General features: G+C 26.5%; 1 protein-coding gene across 4 annotated transcripts in view; it reads right to left on the reverse strand.

Annotated features, from left to right (window-relative positions):
* Nucleotides 1-5,723: 5,723 nt before the first annotated feature.
* Nucleotides 5,724-23,036, reverse strand: part of LOC129966056 (nephrin-like) — a 171,610-nt gene continuing 154,297 nt past the window's right edge. For 3 of the 4 annotated variants that reach the window (XM_056080414.1, XM_056080417.1, XM_056080413.1), the window contains exons 17-23: nt 21,594-21,763; nt 19,378-19,489; nt 17,528-17,643; nt 14,440-14,656; nt 11,355-11,483; nt 10,318-10,374; nt 5,724-6,266 (exon numbers count right to left, since the gene is read on the reverse strand). In XM_056080414.1, the coding sequence (XP_055936389.1) occupies nt 11,389-11,483; nt 14,440-14,656; nt 17,528-17,643; nt 19,378-19,489; nt 21,594-21,763 (710 nt within the window). In that variant the 3' untranslated portion in view covers nt 5,724-6,266; nt 10,318-10,374; nt 11,355-11,388. The remainder of the gene's footprint in view (nt 6,267-10,317; nt 10,375-11,354; nt 11,484-14,439; nt 14,657-17,527; nt 17,644-19,377; nt 19,490-21,593; nt 21,764-23,036) is intronic. The other variant, XM_056080415.1, reaches the window with a different exon arrangement.

The following is a 23,036-nucleotide window of genomic DNA, read 5'->3' on the forward strand; positions in this document are numbered from 1 at the left end:
CGCAGAAAGAAAATGTCCATACACTGATTTCTACATCTTTAAATATTTTAATGCACTTAACATATCTACAAAAACTTAAATTTTTGCTTTATTAACATGTTTTATGTTCTATGAAGTTGAAACATTTGCATATTTATCGAGAACATTGAAGTCAAATACAATGATACCCGTACTTTACAAATTAGATTTCATTTGATAAATTGAGATAAACAACTTTACAACAATCCGAATGAAACTAATTAAGAAAAACTGTACTTGTGTGATCATTTATCATTAGTTACACAGAGAGCTGGCAACGAGCTGTTGCCAGGGCATTTTTGTAACAATCTATGTGCAAGAAACAAGACAAGAAATTAGCACAACTGAAACACTATCACACCATGCATTGGGCTCAAGATTCAAAATAGTGAGGCATTCTCTGTCATTCACAGTTCCATAATCACATTTCTATAAAACTTATAATCATAGTAACAATTAACAATTTTTAATTTGTAATAATATAAAGCATTGATATAGCAATAGAAGTAATGAAAAAAATTATTAACTTTCTAAAATTATTTCACAATCAATTCAACGCTACAGCAATATAATATCAATCTGAAATAGAATTTTTAAACATTTTTAGAAATAATGGACGTTTTTTTTAGAGTACCGCTCAGCCAGATAGAAAGTTCGACCGAGTGAACCTTTTTTTATTCTTTTCACATAAAATGGTCAACAAATATTTATTTTTCCTTTCATATCTCTCATAAATTTTTTGACATCACAACAAATGAACTAATTAACTTCCTTTAAATGGCCGAGAAGTACATATTATTATTATTTTTTATTTTTATTCTAATTAATAACAGTTCGTACGAGCATCACCATAATGCTAAGATAGTTTTTATAACTAATTATACAGGACGGTATTCTATGAAACTTTAAGTATCTTTAAATTCATGAGCAAATAATGTGTGAATGTTTTGTAAGCATAAAAAGGCTTTTTAATATGCTTGCATTGCACCATACTGATTTGTTCGTGTCTTCTATCTTTTAGATACATTAAAGAAAAACCTTAACAGCTTTTTATACTTAGAATACGAAGAATAAACTCATCTTATAAAATTTAAGACTACAATAACATCAAATAGTTCTAATCTATTCTGTAAAAAATAAACTTTATTTTAATGAATTTTTTAATAATATTTACATAGAGCTTTAGAGAAAAAAATTATTTCATTTACTGAAAGCAAGTCATTAACTCAAGATATTAATATTTATCACCTAAATTAGTTATTAAAGATACCAGTAGTGAATGTTGTGTGATATCACACTGATAATTTTTGAGAAATGTATCTCATATTCATCTGTTGATAAGAGACAATTATTTAACTGTCCTCAAATAAAGAATTAATGAAATATAATTAATGAATACTAGGCATTCATTTAATTTCCTACTCTGTGATATACGACAATAAAAACCTAGAGCTACTCTAGTGTTTTGTGAAGCTTAATCACCTACATTTTTCAGTCCTGGTAAAAATGAAATACTCAGTTAGAAAACTTGCGTGAGGTTTGATTTCAGAATGGCAGTGAAAGTCTCTTCATATCTATATTCAAACAACGATTATGTAAACACTTAAGTTAAATTACAAACAATGCAAGACATTTCACACATACAAAGCTTAAAGTATAAGATGTGTGAAAAAAGGCATTGTCTGCACTACAAAAACTTCAACAGGTTGACTGATAAAATGCTGTGACTTTACTAAACTATTTTTGCTAGCCTTCCACATATCAATGCTGGCGACAGTTTCATTTTATTATAATTCATACAGTATATTAAGCAGATTTTCAGCAAATGGATATGCATGGTTTTCGCTGCTTTCTTGATTATAAAATATAGACTTCTGTAATTATTCGTTTTTTTAATTACATCAAAATTTAAAAATAATTATGTTTGAATGGGCATGCAGATACAGAAAAACTATGCTTTTTAGTGATAAGGAAATAAGGTTACCCTATCAGCACAAGATATTGTACGATATCTCCATGATGTTATGTTATATTTTGAATGTCGTGAAGATGCCGAACAATACTGTTAGGCATTTTGCACTAATCGGGAATATTAACAACTGTTTTAGGAGATTAAATGAAAATGAGACTCATGTAAATTTATATTGTCTGTTCTCTATTTTATGGGATTTTTTTCAAATATCGTGAATGTTAAGAATTAATCTTTAACAACACATACAGTAAAATTGCTGCAATATCTTCACAGCATTATCCGGCAATCAAAGTATCGTATAACTCTGGAAATATCGTACAATATTTTATGTTAACAATGAAACATTTAACGCCGAGTTAGAAAGATAAATTTAATAGCAAAAAACGCTAACTTTACTGCTTCTATTTTAGAGGAAACGAGAAATGATTCAATGTAAATTTATTCAACGTAGGAAATATGCATAATAAAATGTTTAAAAAATTTTGAAATATTACCACGAAGTTTCACGAAATTTTTCTTTATAAATATTTAAAATTATGGATATGTATTTAATCCAATAAATGCATAGCTGAAATTTCCAAAATCAAATTTCAGTATTTATGAAATCATATGTGAAAACTAAAAACGCGGAGTTTGGGTGGGAAAATTTCTTAAGGAAAAACTAGCATGTGGTTTTTAAAATTTCTACTCAAACATTTAATGAAACTTTTGCTACAGAAATTATTTTTAAATTCATAAAAAAAGATTTATGTCTTTTAAAAATAATATCAAGATTACAGATATAAAGTGTTGAAAATTAACTTTTCAGATTAATTACATTTAAGCAAGCGAAATTTATTATTTGTTTTCTATATGAAATACTGCTTTATGTTTTATACCTTCTAAAAATATTGAGAAGTTTTAGAATTTAATAACGATTTAGATTCCTTCCTTCTAAAGATGTTGAGAAACTTTAAGTTTTAAAAACGATTTGGGTTTCATTTTTCTAAAGAAATTGAGCTTTAGCACAGTATCACATTTTTTTCTGTTTTTAAATAAAAAATAATTATCTTTATTAATTATTAATGTTTCAGAAATTGTTTGATTTTCTTAAGTTGTATTTCATTTTCTACTGAAGTTTATTCTAAACCTTAACCACCATTCCTCTCTGAACTGGTAAAAGTGCATCACTGAAAAAATTATTTATAATTATTTTCACAAAATTTAATTTCTTTTATTTTTGAATTTTCCTCGGAAGTTTTATTATTACGTCAGACGCCATTTTTCTTTCCTAAAAGTTTAATTTAGAAAAAAATTAAGGCTTAACATCTTAAAAACTGATTATTTATTTTGAGAATCAAGATTTGTTTTAAAATTTCGTGTTTCAAATCAAGTTGTCATAATACTTTAGAGTTTTAGAATTCAAATTAATTTTCTTCTTTTATCATTTTTTAAAAAATAAATATAGTTTATATTATTAATTTTCAAAAATATTCAATGAAAGAAATATTTATATCACTTAGAAATGAAATGAAACGATCACGTTTTGGAAAAATCAGAACTGTATCTAGAAATTAAGCCCAACTTTATATATACAGTACACTCCCGAATATCCAGTCTAATGTGGCAGAAGGACTGGCTGGATAACATAAAGGCCAGAGTTCTATGAACTCAAACTCATTTCTTTGCCCACCAATAATAGAAGACAAAGTTTTTATACCAAAACTCACTGTTACAATACGTATTTTCTCACTTCTTATTGAGTACTAACCCCTACCTTCATCTTAAACCACGTAGAATATGAACACGTCTGAGACCCGGTGAATCATAAGAGCAATTACCGGTAATGTGTCGAGTAAAAATAGAAGGCTCTGTCCTGGTATTTTATATATGTTTATGTACAGCATTGCAAGATTTTAATAGAGAGGAAATAAGCTAAAGGACATAAACTGTTCACATTTCAACATAAATTCCGTACACTTCAATGTGGCATAATTAAAAAAAACATTGAGTATGTCCAAAAAATAATTTACGAATCCTGTACGTACTGTGCAGTTATAATCAGGAACAGCAGCGACAATTGAGGTCCGTTACATACTGACGAAATGCACTGAGAACGATGCTCTTGTCACAACTTGTATTTTGTGCATGACACATATAAGGATCGTAGCAGACGCCCGCTTCCAATGTCTTGGCAATGTTGCCAAAGTAATGCCTTGCCTTTATCAATTAATTAAGATAAAGAAACTAGATCGTATAGTGCGGAAGCCGAGTAGTATCTAACCGGATACTCTGTACTGTATATATAGAGTTGACAAAACACAAAAGTACAGTTTCAGACTTCATCGCTTACTGTTTGTTTTGTAGTTCTTTCATAAATGCATTCATTAAATAGTATCATTGTTGTTGAAGTAAAAGCTTATAGAAAAATGACAAAGTTTTACCACAGCTCAATTGAGACCAATGGTAGGAAAAAACCAGATACATGATATAAAATAGATGAGCAAATATGCATGTGATAAAAAAAAGAAGTCAAATACATAACATTTGATTCTAAATGAGCAGCGATATACCATGCAGACTTTTTTTTTTCAATTCACGAAAGAAAATTTGAAGCAAATGAAAATAGGATGTTTAGTGAGAATCACTTCACATACCAATTTGAGCACATTACAATAAAATTTGACCTAAAAGTGAATCTGAAAAAGGCATAGGATGCATTGAAAAAGGGATGTACTACTACAGGTGTTTGTTCTAAAAGAAAAGTGTGGTATTTGTCAAATATAAATTAAAAATTCTTTTACAAATATGTACAGAGAAGGCCTCACAAATATTAGTTGTGAATGCATAGATAATCATCTTTATGTATTGGCACATAATATCACCGTCTTTCTGATACATTCTTCAGTTAGATATTTGTTCGGGATGATCAATCTCATGATTGATTGCGATTCTTCTCCACAATACCAACTGCATTATCAGAGACATTCTATTCTTATAAACATTACATCTAAATCGCTACAAACAAAATAAAACATTATATACACAAATATTTATATATCTATGTATAGATATTTATATATATTGTTTTATCAAGGAAAATGTTTTGAAGTGAGAGCCATGGAAAGCAAACTGTTATCGACTCACTGAGCGGTGAAATACATCTAATAAGTAGATTTCATTAGAAAAGCCTTGTGGTAAATTTGAATCGTTTGAATGCTGATACTTTCATTCGCATAGCTGAAGAAATTTGCGATTGATTTACTCAGCTTTCAAACAATCAGTGAAAAAGAATTGATAAATATTAGAGAATATCATTGATATTTTAAGTATTTAATAGTTTTCATTTATTTTAAATATTCAAATTATACTTTTTTTACCTACAAGCGTCATGCATATATCATTATTACATATGAAGAGTTAGTTATTCTGTAAAATTTCATTTCACAATTATCAATAATACATGTTTTTACTTTAACATATTATAAAATAAATGCACATAAAAGAAACATACAGTTTAAGCAACGTAAAAACAGCAATGTAAATTTATGGAATATCTGAATTTTGATTATCCAGTAATATTCATAAAATTGCATCCACTGTGCAACACTAATGGAAAACTCATGAATCTATGAAATTCTATAACCATGAGAAAACATACGAATATATTATGATAAATAAAGTGGAGAAAAACATTTGATTTTTACTAAATTTTTCATAATTATTTTCAAAACGCTTGTCAGCAAAAGGCATATTTGATTTAAATTTATCTACTTGCACTAGCAAAAAAAAAAATTAACCCATTTCTAATGCCATCGCTAAAGTCACGTAATTTTCAAAATACCTAAGAAATGAGTTTTGAATTTTCAAGACATTGCTTTTACAAACGATAAATTGAACAAAAGTGAGCATCCAACCTGTTTGCCCTTTTCTTATAAAAAAAAATATATGAACATTAGATTTTTAAAGAAATCCCTGCAAAGCTTGACATTGATGAATTTCACCGCCCGAGAAAGAAATTATTTGGCTCCATATGGCTTCAAGTTGCCCCATGTCTGATCGGAGCAGAATCCTCGTGTCCTACTTGAGAAGTGTATATGTTAGTTGTGGCACCAGCAAATTGAGCCGACCAAGGAGTGCGGGGTCCAGATGCTGCCTTCTGTTTTCTAGATCCGTTCCGGTTCTCCAAGGTATAACTGGTGTAATATTATAACCAGAGGCACTTATTCGGGATAGAATGTCTTTCGATGTTAGGCCCATCTGAGCAGACACCGAAGGCTAAAATAGTGGAATGGCTCTGCAAAGAATAGACACAATATAACCAAAACAAAGTGTGTCCAAATTAACTTTAAAATTTCTAAAGAAACGTTAATGAAAAAATTAAATAACACTGGAAACTTACAATTAGAGAAAAAATGTAAAATATGAGAAAAATACAGAGTAATATTATGAAAAAAATTTAGCATAATATTGTAAAAAAATGTAGTATAATATTGTGAAAAAATATTGCATAACATTGTAAAATAATATTGCAAGATATTGATAAAAAAAATTGTATAACATTTTAAAATGTTGTAAAAAATTATTTCATAACATTGTAAAATCATATTACAAAATATTGATAAAAATATTGCATAACATTGTAAAATAGTGTAAGGAATTATTTCATAACATTAAATCATATTTCAAAATATTGTGAAACAATAATGCATATTCTCGAGGTCTGTGAGTTTTGTGTACAAAGCTTCAATATTGAAAATTATTATTTTTTCCAATTAATAAATTGTATTTTAATGATAATGTATTTATTTAGATAACTTCTGATATAGGGCATTGTTATTAAAAAATTAAGCAATAATTTGTAGTACAAATATGAACAGGGTGAAAAATTTGTAGTGCATTTTAAATTGTAATTCTGATGGAATAATTAATTCTCCAAACAGAATATATCGTCTAATTACTAAGTAAAAGCACTTAAATCGGATGTTTTCATGGTTCATTCATTCATTTTCATTTCAGCAGGAAAAAGTTTTGATTTATAAGGAAAGAAACGTTTAATAGTTTGATAAAATATGAAACATTAAAATTCTTTAATTTATTGGAGTAAATTATTTTAACTCAAAAAAATCGTATATAAAAATATCAATAAAGGAAAAATATCAACATGTTTCTAGAAAATCAAGTATCAGGTGTTTCAGAAACTATTTTCTTTGATATTATCTGTTCATTTATCTAATATTAGTTTATATTTTAAATAATATACAATACAAAATTACAGATTATTAGACAATTATTAAACAATTCCTTTTATAAAGAATTTTTCCCGATTTCTCAATGACATTCACTAAATAAATTACTCATTTTCATTCATTAACTAAATAAATTTTCATTTTCTTCTATTAATTGAATTTTGAAAAGTAAGACCCCTTTAGAATTCTGAAATAATATTCATTGTAATTTTATTCATAATTTTATTTCCTTGCACATACTGAAAACAGAATACAATTGTAAAATTATATAGTAATATAATTTCAATTTTTTTAATTGCATATTCTATTGCCATATAATATTTAATTGATATTGTTTCATAATATTAATTATATATTTTATTAATATTGTTCAGCTTGGTGACTAATGATGAGAAATTTAGCATATCTTTCTAACAATTTTTTATATTTTCAATATTTGAAATATAGGAAAATGATTAGAAGATGCAAATGTATAGACGAATTTCACATTTCGAATTAATCCCTTCATTATAGATCATATCTTTATTATATTTTAGATTTAAAAATTAATACATTCCCAAATATACAAAATATTCCCAGATATACATTCCCAAATATCCCAAATATACAAAATCATAAAAACATATCTAATAACAAACATTACATAATTAGTGTAAGCTCGTTTTTTATTATTATAATTATTTTCCCTTATTCCTTTAAAATTTATCCTGAGTGCAACAAATTAGAAAGATTCCCATATCTCGAGTTGAAAGAAATGGTCGAGTTGATTAAAAATAGCTTCAGCTTCTACTTGAATTACTTTTTTATGCCCATATTTTCAGTAATTGTTTTTAACATTTAGAAAATAATATTTCAGACATTTTTTATTTATTATCAACTGAAGTGAATAGCTTTCTGTTGGAATAATGTTAATTCCCTTACACACTCTTGTAAACCCTCCTTATTCTGTAATGTGTGATTTTAAGTAAACTCATTTGCATAAAACATGAAACTATACAGAATTTTATTTTATTTTTCATCGCATAGAATACAAGTAAAAGAGCACAGCATGAAATATTATATAATACATAATCCATCTAATTTTTAATAGTCTAGTGAGACATGGCTTTTAATCATAATACATTGTGGAAATTTAATAAAATTTACCGTTTATAAAAATTAATTTAATACTCAAATTTCACAATAACAAATGCCCAAAAATATATTTTTTTCTTTTTAATAGTTCTTTCTTATTCTGTAGTTAGTTAGAATTAGTCCTTTTTATTATTATTTTATTTAGTTCAAGTTTTGCAGTTAAATCCAACCACACAAAATATCATTTGTTTAAAACATTTCATATCCACGTTTCAAAAATTCATTGATGAATTAACATCCTTAAATTGTTAATTAAAATATTTTCATTTGCAAATGTACTCAGAAATTGGAAGCACCTGACAAATATTTAAATAAAAAACAATAAAAGAAAAGAATTCTGAAATCAGCAATCATTTTAGAAAGACAGATCTGTCATAAGATTTGCTGAATATTTTTAATTAATTGACTAACCCTAAGTAAATTCAATTCAATTATTTTATAATTTTTCATTTGGTTTAAAGACGATTTTTTTAAATGACCGATACAAAATTTTAATACAGTTGTATATTTAAATTTACCTTAAAAGATTATAATTAAAAGAAAAAATACGTATTAATAATAACTTTCGAAAAGGAAAAAAATACTTGTTTAGTTAATGAAATTTTTAAAAAACTTTTTAAAGCTGAGAAAAACAGCACAAGTAAAAAAAAATATATTTAATTTATTATGTCATATAAACTCTTCACAAAATATATAAAATGTAATAGAGTACAATGTATAATGTATTTTAATAAATATATATTTTACGAATACTTGAGGCTATGGTTAATGATTTTTTTCCAAATTTTCTCTACAGTATGAATTAAATGTGATTGTAAAATATGACTGAATACAGCTATCTTAAAATCTACAGTCTATTACAAAGTTCTCAGGCGAATGCCTACCAAATTTCATTAAATTCCATGGTATAAATGAAATTTTATGACATTTGGTAGGCATGAATTTAATTATTTAAATTTAATGATCAAACAATTTAATTTCAGTCAATTTTATTACATTTGATTGAAAAAAGTATTAAATGTTTTAATAGTTTTTCTCGTCTTTGAGATATCATCTTTTGAACCAATCATAATAAAAAAATTCATTCTTCAAAAAGTGCATTTAAAAAAGTGTTTGCATACTAGTTCACCTTAATATAACAGAATCAAATGCTTTTTACCACCCTTTTTTTCAATAGGATTACCTGAAAATGAGCAAAGTGGGGTTGGGTAGGCAGAAGGTAATCATTTGAAATAATATGTTTGGAGAATTTTATGATAGAAACAAAATAAATCATTCACTTTCAGATTGAAATATAGAAGGACTGTGTCCAGTTTCCAATTAAATAGCGTTTATTACTTAAATTTTGGTAACTACAGTTCTATCTCACATATATTATCCCCTTGCACTCGGAAAAGTAATTCGATGCATGATTATTCACTTAATACAAAGACTTGTTTATTGCTTTAAAAAGTAAATATATATTGTTTTAAATTGAATTCTCCAATTCAATTAATTCGTATCATCTTACTACTCTGCAGGTATTTTTAACAATCAAAATTAAATAAATAAATAAATAAAACGTCAAAATGATGCATCGTCTTGAATGGTGAATCCAAGTCACCATCCGAGTGCAAAGTGTTAAAAAAGGGATGGTTTTAGAATCTAAAAAATGTAGTAGTTGTTTTTAAAATATAAAATGAAATTCAAATTTTTGGCAAAAAACTATCTTTATAACCTAGTCGGATATCATAAATTGAAGATAGGAAATTCATCATCAATACTTATTATTTCATTATTTTTAATTAAGACTTTTATCTTTCTGTCTTCACTCAGCTACTCGTGATCACGCATGATTTATACTGTTCTGTTATTTTGCAATTTCTATAATACATAAATGCTGATTTCAAACAAATCACGAATGATTCTTTCAAATTATGCATAAAAATATTGAAAAGTAAGTAATTCAAAGTCACGACAACTTACATAGGATATTCACTCAAGTGAATCGTAATGTGAGCTGTCTTTCGGGGACGGGAAATGCTGAAAGAAAGAAATTGAATAAGGTTAATTTATGTAAAGAAGTTGCATGTTGTTTCTACAAAGAAAAGAAAAAGAAATTTATAAACATTGTTTATTTTACTATGATTATTTTATATTTCATACTTTAACAAACTGAAATAACTATATGATTTTTTGTAGAATAAGAGAATACCGTATTGCGAAATAATTATTTATTTGCTGAAAAACCAATATATTTATCTTTGAATAGAGCTCGGATGAATGGTCCTGATTATGTTAGTAACAAGCATGTATATAACCTTATAACAATAATGTACTTTTGGTATTTTTATGAATTCGATTCGTCTGCCAACATGTAAATATCAACCATCTTTCATTCTTTTCCTGTTAATGATGTAATGGTTTGTCTAATTTATGCTATATTCACAGGGCAAGTATAATTTATGCTATATCCATCCATTATTACTAATTTTAACTTATTCGCATCAATGATTTTTCAATTACTCCCTGCACCAATGAGTTATATTATACCTTAAATAAAACAAAAAAAGCATCTAATACATAATCAAAATTACAAATGGAAATTTCTTGAAATACAGTTATTTCACACATTTGTATTATACAAGAACAGCAAAACTGATAATTCCCATAGTTAATATTTATAGATTATAGATTCATAAAACTGATATTAACATACTGATTGCTATTTCATATTTTTATCGTATTTTTCTCAAAATCGGCTTTAATTAATATTAGTATATTTTGCTGAACACTTTTTACTGTCTAAAAATGCAACATGGAATGATGATACCAAAAAGACAAATCTTATAAATTTTAACCAACAATCGAATAATTCCATATAATTCTTGAAATATAACCATAAAATATTTATTTAAGAAGTTATTTAAAAATAACTCAGTCACACATCTTTGTCAATAAAATATTTTCTTTTCTAAAATTTGAATCTTGAGATAATTATGAAAATTCCTTAAAGTTCTTACCTGATAAATCTAAAGCTACGGTTTGGGCCCGCTGTCAAGAATCAGGAGGGGCGTGATGGCACGTCCCAGCGCTTTCAATATTAATGAGCACAATTGGATGCGAGTGCTTAACAGTTATACAATCCAGACCTGATAGAAAAAGAAATGAACTATTTCAGAAATGGTTATTACTTCAGGACACTTTATTCAACTTTTATATCAACATGGCATCTTTACTAATACCAATGATAAAATAAGAGTATTAATATCAACTCTGCGTAATTTTTAACATTGATATTATAATGTAAAATCCTGATAAACAGTGAATTACAATAATGTTGCCTGATTTGTAGGTATCAACATAAGTAGGGATCTTTTTGAAAAATGCGTGATCTAATATTATAGAAAAAAAATAATGTATACAAAATCTCACTAAGAGTGGAACCAATATAAAAAAAGCAATATGCCTAACTTATGTGTTATATGGAGATATTGTGCATCATAAATCATAGTCGTATAAATACATACATGTATCAAAATTTTTTCGTATGAATTCTTTGTAATTCTAAACATTGACAGCATAAGAGTACAATTAATAAGAAGACAGTCAGTCACATTCTTGATGAAGCAAAATATTGCTTGGCATCGTTTGTGTAGATAAACATAAGTAGGGAAGCTATGGTAAAATGTATAATGGGTAGTAATTCCTAATTCATCCTCTCATAATGAATTAATAACTTCTGGTACAAATCGGCACTTTATATTATCAAGGTTTGCTGTTCACTATCTCAGCTATCATAATAATATCCTGTCATTTGTTGGCTAGGTATAGAATTATATCGAAATTCCTTGATACATTTGCATAACCATATATTATGACATGATTATAATCTTAATGTAAAACTTACAAAACATTTACTCATAATAATTAATGGGTGTCATTTTCTGCATGTATTTTCTTAAATCATAGGTCATTAATACTTCAGTGTCAAACATGGAACAATATGTGCTTAATGTAACATGTACATGTAATGTAACAAACAGGTACTTAATAATGTATTTAATAGGATTCTATATATGAAATTCAACAGTATTCTGATACACTTATATAAATGCTGTACAACATAAATTTCATTAATAAATTAGATTTTTTGCGTATGTACAATGGCATAGATATGAGATCTTTTCTAAATGTATTCACTTCATAATTGTGGATAGATCAGTGTTTTTTTTAATATTATTCTTTCTATTTATGTATTCAAAAACATCTATACAAATTATTACTATTTATATGTCATCTAAATAATTTAGACTGTCTGAAAATAATGAAGCATTTTAAGAAGCTAATGAATGTCATAAAATTATTAATTCTTATCAAAAGCGGTGGTTAATTATTTATATAAAATCACAGTTTTCCTAAACATGCTGGAAAAATTAAACATGTATTTCAAGCTATTTTTGTAATACGAATACGAACTTGCTAAGCATAACGATCGAAACTTTGCCTAATTTTTGGCTTTAACCAACATATAAACAAGTACATATTTTGCTTCCTTGCCAGGAAACGTTTAATATGTTTATTTAACACAGAAGATCTTTGTAGTTGCTATTCACCCGTTCATAAAATTAGGAAGAAAAAGAGAGATTGCAATGACTTCGGTTCTGAAAACATCTTACAAACGGGTAATAACAGAGAAAAGTATTAATCGCAATTTTTAGCAAATCTATAAAGTAAATAATTTTAAATGATTAATGCTTTCCATGTTTTCAAATTTAGGGGGGGGAGTTGTTTGTTTATATGCTTTTGAATAGAGAGACATGAAATAAAACTGATTGGGGTAGTAACACTGATTTCTAAAATTAATAACAGCATAAAACATTCAAAAAAAATATGGCAAAATGTTATAGAAAATAAATGCATAATAATAAATTTAACTACAAATACTTTTAATAGAAAAAAATTTAAGGTCAATTGCAGCGATATATCGAAATAAATTTATTTAGATATGGTGCATCTACATTATAAAAGCATAATGAAATATCAAGATAAGAAGGGGAAACTAGTATGAATGCCTTTCAAACTTTATTTATCTCATTAGCTAGTAATTAAAAAAAAGAGTAACTTTATATCGTATTTTAACAGTGCTCTTGAAAGGGTACAGTCTGTTCTGAAATTTATAGGTTTATTGACATCTTTATTAATATCAATATAACGATTATATGCTTATCGGCATTGGGAAGAACAGACACAAAAGGCCAGTTTTAATAAAGATATACTTTGAAGGGCAAAAATGTGCACCCTACAAATATTTTTTTTTTTTTGAAAATTTAATTCGAAGCACAATTGATTAAAAGTTAAACTGACTTAAGCTGTTTGCAGTCGTTAATTTCCCGAGAATATTGTAGTAAAAATAATTTTGAATCATCTTAAAACACACAAAAAAACAACCTTTTTAATTCCACCAATTTTGTCATCTTGCAGTTTTCTCTCTATTTTTAATAAATTTTTAAAAAATACTTTCATGTAATATTCACAATACCAATTTCTATGTTGTGATAAAATTCATATCTATTTCCTTTTTTACATAAATTTTTATTGTTTGTTTCACTTTCATAGGAATCTGTAGTAAAATCCTAATTGATTTTACTTTCTTATTAGATTTCTTTTTTTTTTTTTTTTTTTTTTTTGTGAAATCCCGAAACAAAATCCTCTAAAATGGTATGTTCATTAGGAAATATGCCTACTAAACTGAAAGATTGTAGTTGCTGTTTTTTATTTCTATTGATTTGTTTAAATTCAGCTAATATTCTGATGGATTGAGAATACGTTATACCATTGATATCAAAGAATATTTTGCAAGAAGCATCAGAATAACATGCAGTTAGATATTAAATATTATAAGTCGTTATTTAACTCCATTAGACACTTTTATGTGGATAATAAACAGAACAGTTGCAAAGCTTTTTAAAAAGTGCATGATAAATTCAAAATAATTTTGTTTGCTGAACTATAAATATGATATTAATCATAATAAATTCAATTGGCAGGAGACAAAATCAGTAATTCCCATTAAACAAGCTGGTCACTGAAGGCAGAAAGAATTACCTCTTAGTTGAGTACTCCTGGACAGTGAAAGCGTACTTCTAAGCGAATGCAAAGAGTGCAGCGAGTGCAGAGAATGCAGCGAATGCAAGGAATGCAGTGATGTCTTCTCGTGGTAGACCGAACTTCTGGTATCGGAAGATTCCGACGATGTAGTCGAAGAATAGCGTGGGCTCTCGGGGCTTGTTGAGCGGGGGGAAGATGAAAGGTCCGATGGTTCCTGTAATGGTATAGAATACAGATTGGAATAAAATTTAAGATGGTACAGATTATAAGCAGATGCAGAAATTGATTGAGCACGATATGAACTTCGTAAATATTCATGATAAAAAAATGAACATCGGATATTAATTCGTCATGCCTTTTTAGTAAGATGCATAAAAATATCATATAGATCACAGGAAAAATAAGAAACAACACGATTATTAATACATTGATGTTCAGAAAAATATCAGAAACATCTAAAGATCATCTCAGTTGTGAGCAGAAATAATTTCGAGAACTTTTTGGAAATATTACTTTTAATGACTAAAGCCCTAATTTATAATAATTTAATCTTATATTTCATTTTCAGAACTATGCAACTTTTTTTCATTTTACTAAAATAAGTAAATATATCTTGATAAAAATATTTTTAAAGATCCTTTTTAAATCGTCATTGTGTCGAAAATATTTTACTAGATATTAGAAAACCGTTCTGGAGATTGTGTAAAAATCCAGACTTCATATTTTTAATATTTTATTGACTAATGAAGAATATTCTCTTGTTTAGCTACTTTTTCCAGTACAGTTTACTTTACAACAAGAAAATATTATTCTTTACATCATTTTTAGATTATTTTTTTTTCAGTTTGAAGTATATTATTTCGAATGGTTTATAAATTAATTATTGGGTCATGATAAAAATAAATGCACTTTATAGTGAGTATTTCACACTAAATCCAAGAATCTTTATAAAACATTTGGCTATTATTTATTAAACAAGTTTGTAATTTGATATCTAAACTTGCAGTTCTTTAGTAATGAATTGAGGTAAATATCCTATAATGATTAACAATGCAATCTATTTTACAATAATTTAAAAATATAATATGCAATTCCTTTCACATAATAAATAATTTTTAGTATGCAGTTGTGAAAATATAATGATCAATTTCACATAATATTATAATATTCAAATTTATGGCGATTATATAACAATAAGGAAGTACACAAATGGATATGTTCTCTTGTTTAGCTACTTTTCTTTGTATGTTTTGCATTGCAACACATCCAATTGCATTAATTTCTCTTAATTGTTGATAAATACCAGAAAAGAAAATATCTATATAAAAGAAAAACAGTGTATGCATAAAACTGTTTATCTTCATGTATACATTAACTGTTACCTTAAGTTAAAAATATAACATCTTAAAAAGTATGTCAAATATTTAACACCTCTTCATGAAATTAACAAGTGTTGTCAATAAGCGAGTATAAACAATGTAAGATTATCTAAAATACCAATCGAAATAAAGAAATTTAATTTTCACTAAATCTTACATTCAAAAAGTCTACAAAATATTATTATATTCACTCATTATTATATTCACCTTTCACAAATTTATTACAATGAGTCAACATGATATACAGTTTCAAAAAAAAAATTCATGAAATTCTAATTTGACTGCTATAAAGGAATATGAATAATAAATGAAATGTTTTAGTTTAGTGGAACATTCAATGACCTGTTAAATGAGGTGAGTGGGAAACGGACTCACTTTCATTAATGAGTTATTGCCTTTTTTTACTCTTCATCATTATTATACAGAATAATTTTGAACAATAGCATCTATTAGCAAACGATATAAATCTCTTGTAGACATTGATTGAAAAAACACATTTGACCTCTATATATAAGATTAAAGTGGTTTCTGATGTCAGTCTACTTATCATTCCAAGGAGAAGAAAGCCATTTTGTTTTTAAATAGTTAAATACAATATGGATGGAGGCATAAAATATTGTTTATGCCAAAAATAATTGCCCTAAACAGGAGGTCATTTAGGGCCAGTGATCTCTCATGTGGCCACGTATGTGATAAACATTTTCACTAACATGTGAAGATTTTACTATGCATATTTTCAGTTCTTTTTTTACAGGAAAAGGGATGTTAAGAGAGAGTGTACGATATATCATAATGATATGAAAATACAAAAAATAATCTCAAAAGATTTGGTCATCAGCATTAACAATTGATGAGTAGTTTTCGAAGGACATCAACAGCTACGAACATGTTTCATCATGTCTCATGTGAAATGAATTCAGGAATTTATCCCTGTAAGAAAGAGAAATTGCATAGACAGGAGACAAGCACTATGTTTGGTAAAAGAATCTGAATATTCTTTCTGTATTATATTCAAATTCTCTCCGCTTATCGTTAATTACGACGAAGTCACAATCAATTTTAATTGGTGTAGTTATTTTATCATCATCATATTATCATTATCATCATATTATTAGTTTATTACCATCATATTATCACTTAACATTTAACAAATCTTTTCATACTTTATGCTATAATTTTTTTGATTTATTTACTAAAATATTTTATAGCACATTTTTATAATTAAAAATAATCATAAAAAATTCTTTCTTTAATCTGTTTTAACAAGATATGTTCATTTATTAATCTGTGTACTTATTCGAAACATTTCGACATTGAACTAAATGAAAGTTCTTAATGGTGTTTATTATATAAAAACAATAGATTTTAGTCAGTAATTTCGTTTGATATGAGATATTAAATTATATTACATTTTCAAAATGGTCGAACGATTGTACCTCAATTAATTTTAAGAAGTTTTTGAATTTCTATTAATTTTCGTATATTACCTGGATAAAAATCAAAATTCTCAACTATTGGATTTAAAAATGCAATCAAAATTAAACCTTTTTATTTTAAATAGTATTGAAATTTCTCTAAAATAGACCATTATAAAAACTTATAATTAAAAAATGTATTTAGTACTGCTTGTTATATGGTAGTCATAAAATAAACCATTTCAGAAATTTTTAAAGAATAAAATTGAAAATGCTGTTGATGTATCTTACCTTTAGTTTTACCTTAGGCTCTGCAAGGCACTTTTGGTTCTCATCGGAGCGTTCAGCTGTGGAAGCTGCATGGATATTATTGACAGAGCCGACGCTGTCCTTTATTTGGCCTTCTTCTAGATATAAATGAAAAAGAGAAGAAAAAAAAAACTTATTTATAAGTCAAACGCTTGTAAGCCAAATAAAATACAAAAATAAAATTATTCGCTTTCGTGGAATGTAATTACTAAATACTATAATACAATTCTAAGAACCTTTTGCATATTGCTCAATGTTCTATACAGTTATCATTAAACGAATTTTGATTTACTCCTTCTCACTATAACAATAAAATTCAATCAACTTTTAAGATTTTATTTTTATATCGCTAAATTTATTGCAAGATTATAATTAAAATAGAATCACCTCCCATTTTATTCATAAATTTTTAGATTCTTTATTTGATTTATCAGTGCTTTTGTTACTCAAAATTGTATTCACCAACTCTTAAAAGCAGTCTTTATAATCGAGAACTTTCCTTGATTTCTATTTCATAATTATGATATTAACTGCAATCAAATGTTTAGCATTAGGTATTCTAAAATTATTTTGAGTATAAAAATAGTGTTATCTCGACATATTTTTAATTTTTTTTTTATTTCTTTCTTATAAGTCACATTTAATCTTGATAATTTTATGAATATCGATTTTTAGAGATATCGAAATACCCTCTCCCCACTACTACGTTTTCTATTTCCAATGGTTGCTTATTTCTGCAGTTGTATGTGTTTGTATGTAAATATGATAATTCAAAAATAATTCAAAGGTTACAATTCTATTATGTCTCAGATTATCTATTAACATTACTCATAATCCATATAAAAAAATCTACGAAAGTATGATAGATATGCTTTTTATCGTAGATATGATATTTACACCAAGCTTATAGACTTATATCTATTTTGATTCAAATATATTATCATGAAGATATAACATACAAACACGTACAAAAAGATTATGTTTACAAAAAACTTTGAATACAAATACTTCACGTATTTTTAAATATACGTTTGTTTATCTGCTCAATCATTCTATAACTAAATATTTTAAATGCATCTATTTGCGTTCAAATCATTGTATTTTTAATTGATAATAATTTGTAAAACTATGGAAATTAAAGAAATTCACTTCTACATTATTAAAAATATAATAATTTTAAAATTATACATTTGCTTTGTGATGTGGTACGTTTCTAAGTTCTACCCTTTAAGCACAAAATTACGAAACTAAAATACATTATTTCTTAATCCTTAAAAGAAAAGGTTAATTTTAATGATAATTCCATCTGGTTTTGACCAGTTTATTGAGGCACTGCGATTTTTTCATAATGTATGCAATACTTCCACAAGCTCCATTTTATCAATGTTCAGAATAGCTCTTTGTAACAAAGACAAGAAATTAATATATGTTTAAACAAAAGGTCATTAAAACACGATACAGGACTTTTATTAGAAATTAATCACAATTATTAAATCTATAAAATTCTGCTTTGCTTAAAGTTACCTCACTGTATTGTATTTCAATTACAATTATTGCATCCATAAAATTGCACTTTGTTTAAAGTTACCTCATTATATTGTAATTCAATTATGATTATTACATCCATAAAACTTTGCTTTGCTTAAAGTTACCCCATTATCTCGTATTTCAATTACAATTATTACGTCCATAACATTTTGCTTTGCTTAAAGTTACCTCATTATCTTGTATTTCAATTACAATTATTACATCCATAAAATTCTGCTTTGCTTGAAGTTACCTCATTATATTGTATTTCAATTAAGAAAAATTGACAATAACAATCATCCTACCATTGGCATAGCATCCTCTATCAAAACTAAGCGATCGTGTGCGACTGTATTCGCTTCTGGCTGTGTCTTCCCAACTAAGAGTCCTTGTTTGAGGTTGCTCTTGTTGTTCAGCCTGCGATTAGAAATAAATCTGTTAAAGATGCCCCATCACTTAATTAATGCAGAGTGTTTCAAAACTAATTAAATTCTGCACAATTCTTACAAAAACGAATGGTAAAATGCATCCAAATTTTAGAACTCACCAAGATAAATGTATTAATAGACATTGAAAAAAATGAACAAGTGCCTGAAACAATATTTGCAATTTCAAAAAATCATAAAACGTGAATAAATAAGAATATATACCTCAGAGTATTTACTCGTTCGGTAAATAAAGAATAAAACATTTTTAAGAAATGAGGACTGAAATACAACATATATTTAACTGTCTTAGTACTTTTTCACAGCAAAGAAGCAACAAGTGGTTATGTGACATATCGAATTTAAATCTGTAACACAAGTACAGTTTGAATTTCGGTTTATATACATACGAAATCCAACTTTTAAATAGACTCAAAATTAAGTCGAATTACAAAGGCAATCAAGACTGTCAACTCTTTAAGGTTTGAAAGAAATCGTCGGCAGAAAATGTTTTGTCAACTCGATGCATTATTACGTTAGAAAAACTGTACAAAATACTGTACATTAGAAAAATTGTGTTGAGTGCTTCATTTATTTTTTTTAAATTTTTAACTTCTTTAAGAATCTAAAAAAGTAATACATGAAATTTTTCTTTTCTTTTTTTAATTTAGTTTCTGAAATATATAAGCAAAATTACAGGCATTCTACAATAATTAATATGAATTATGAACTTATTTTGATGGCTTGTTTTCAAAGAAAAAGACTAATGAAAATACAGATATAGCAATATTTAAGGTTACAACTAATATTTTTTCTCAGGTAAGAATTCTTCAAATCTAATATAATTTTGTAGATATATATTATATATATATCCTTCATATATTAAGAAACTTACTTTAAATACATATTAAGTGTATAAATATTTAATAAATAAATTCCATAAATTTTGAAAATTTCTATATCCTAGGAAAAACTATTCAAAAAACGTTACTGTGTCAAAAACGCCAAGGAAAATTATCGGAAATTAACTCAGTTTTGTATTCAGAAATATCAACAGTTGATATTGGATTTGCAGTAGTACACAAATACAGGAAACGTAACATCTTCCTAACGATTATTTTTCTACAGAATTGAAATTTTTATTAAAATATAGTTTGGTTATAAATTTTCCTTTTCAAGGTTTATGGTAAAAATTGACTCTTTTTCCGCAAAAACTATATATATTTTTTAATAAACTTTCCTAAAGAACCCATGTACGCATTTGAATACTATATTGCAATGCAGATTGCAATATTTTATTTTATTCCATGTCTAATCATTTCTTAATATATTGATTGTTGTACAGTAAACATAAAATAAGTAAATAAAATTGAAAATGCTCCTGTGAAATTTAAGTTTAAATTGGATATTTCCTTGAATTCGTTATGAGTAATAAGTATTCTACAAAATATTGATTTGCTAATATACTAAGACCAAAGTATATATTGTAAAACATCATTCCAGGATCACTCATAGTATATAAGTTACATATGATTAATGACTGAAACAAGAAACTTGTATAAAAAGAAGAATAAATATTGTAATAGATTTCTTGCAAATTCAAAGTATTGCAACTAGTACCTTAATAAAAATGAGGTTGCGTGAAAAATTTAATCAGATTGTTTATTATATATATATATATATATATATATATATATATATATATATATATATATATATATATATATTGTATTAGAACTTTTTTATTTTATTTGTTTCATATTCATTTGTTTATTAAAAATTTAGCTGAAATTGCAGAAAAAATATTTAATAAACACATTTTTCCAAACTCGAATATGTAAGAAGGTGCATATATATTGGCCCAATAATACTTTATCTATATAGTTCTCCTTTCATGTCCTTACTCTTCCTTGCTGTCAGAAATTTTATTAATGGTCATTTCATTTTATGCTTCAAATAATATAAATTAATTGATTATTTATACTTTAAATGCAAATGAACATGAGCAATTAAGTAAGATTATATATCCTAGATCTTTCTAACCAAATGAAATATTACACTCCTTTTTGTTTTTGATAAAGGGCAATTGTGCTCGCCTGGAAATCTCTGAGCTGCACTTGTTCTTGCACTGTCTCGTTTTGTACGCCGACAGCGGCGACTGCAACAGGTGGCGTTTGCTTGGGCTCGGGCTGAATGAGAAGTCTGTTGCAAATATCGCCGTGTGCCTCGTCCGCAGCTGCCTGGAGTTGAGCAATGGGAATTATCACTGAAATAAGAAGAATATAAAAACTTAATAGGCATCTTAAGTAGTTATATTTTAATATGAAATAATATTAAAATATAACTATTTAAGATGACTATTAAGATTTTATTATTATTACCTTGTTATGTTTTTTCAGGATTTTGATATCATATAAAAAAAGGTTTATTTCTTGATATGCAAAAAAATTATTTTCTTTCAAATTGGTCAATTTATCATCATTTTAGTATCGGGCAAAGTTTGCTGGTATAGGAAAAATATCCAAGTATATAAAAGCATTCTTTTATTAAGAGAAGAAAAGTAGAAAATTATTCTTTAAATTTTGTGCCATAATTTTTTTTTATTTCGAATTAATAACTTTATACAAAAAAATATTTTCTTTTCCAGGAGATTTAGAAGTCAATTGATAAAAAATTTGTGATTGTAATAGGCTAATAAAGTCATATAAAATCCTATACTAACAACTAAATTTTGGAAAGGAATGAACTTTTCGAAGGTTGAATGCCATTCACTATTGCCAAACATTTCTTGGAGATTTTTAAAGAATTAAACAACAATATGATGCTAAGAAGTCATTAATTTGTTGATGTGATATCTCTTCTTTTTATTTTCTTGTTGTTTCTTTATATAAGCAATAAGGATATTCTTTATCGACAGTGCTGAAAGATATTGACATATCCTATGAATACTCTAATTAAACTACTATTGATATGAGACATTTCGAAAATATTTAAATTATTAAGCTTCTGCGGATAATGGAAGAGTGTTGGTCTGAATAATCTTGGTAAAATGAAACTCTACTATCCAGACAGTATTTGTATTAAAAACATGAATAAATTATTAATACTTTTAAGCTGTAATGATGAAATAAAAAAATAATAAAATGCTCTAAATTTGATTCAAAAATTTTGATATTCATAATAACTGTTAAAATATTCATTTTTAATAATTGATTTTATTTCCTAGTTAGTATAATGAGATCTTCATGGAGATTTAAAAAAGATTTTTTTAAATGTGATGACTTTAATATGATGCATATGCTATGAATGCGCAAAACCTAGTTACCGATATTAATTAAATGCTAAATTAAAGAAAGCAATCACCAAACCGCAATTTTTTAAAGGCGATAAGTTGCCAAATATGGTAACCTAACAACTGTAATTAATATGTGGTGAGTTTTTCACTTTTGACTCGATTTAGCAAAGAATGGTGGGCAATCTGTATCATGTTCTTTGCTTTCCCCAAATAAATTATATCAAATGTTATTATATTTTCCCCT

The sequence above is a fragment of the Argiope bruennichi genome, chromosome 4 (genome assembly GCF_947563725.1).
Source record: "Argiope bruennichi chromosome 4, qqArgBrue1.1, whole genome shotgun sequence".
NCBI lineage: Eukaryota > Metazoa > Arthropoda > Arachnida > Araneae > Araneidae > Argiope > Argiope bruennichi.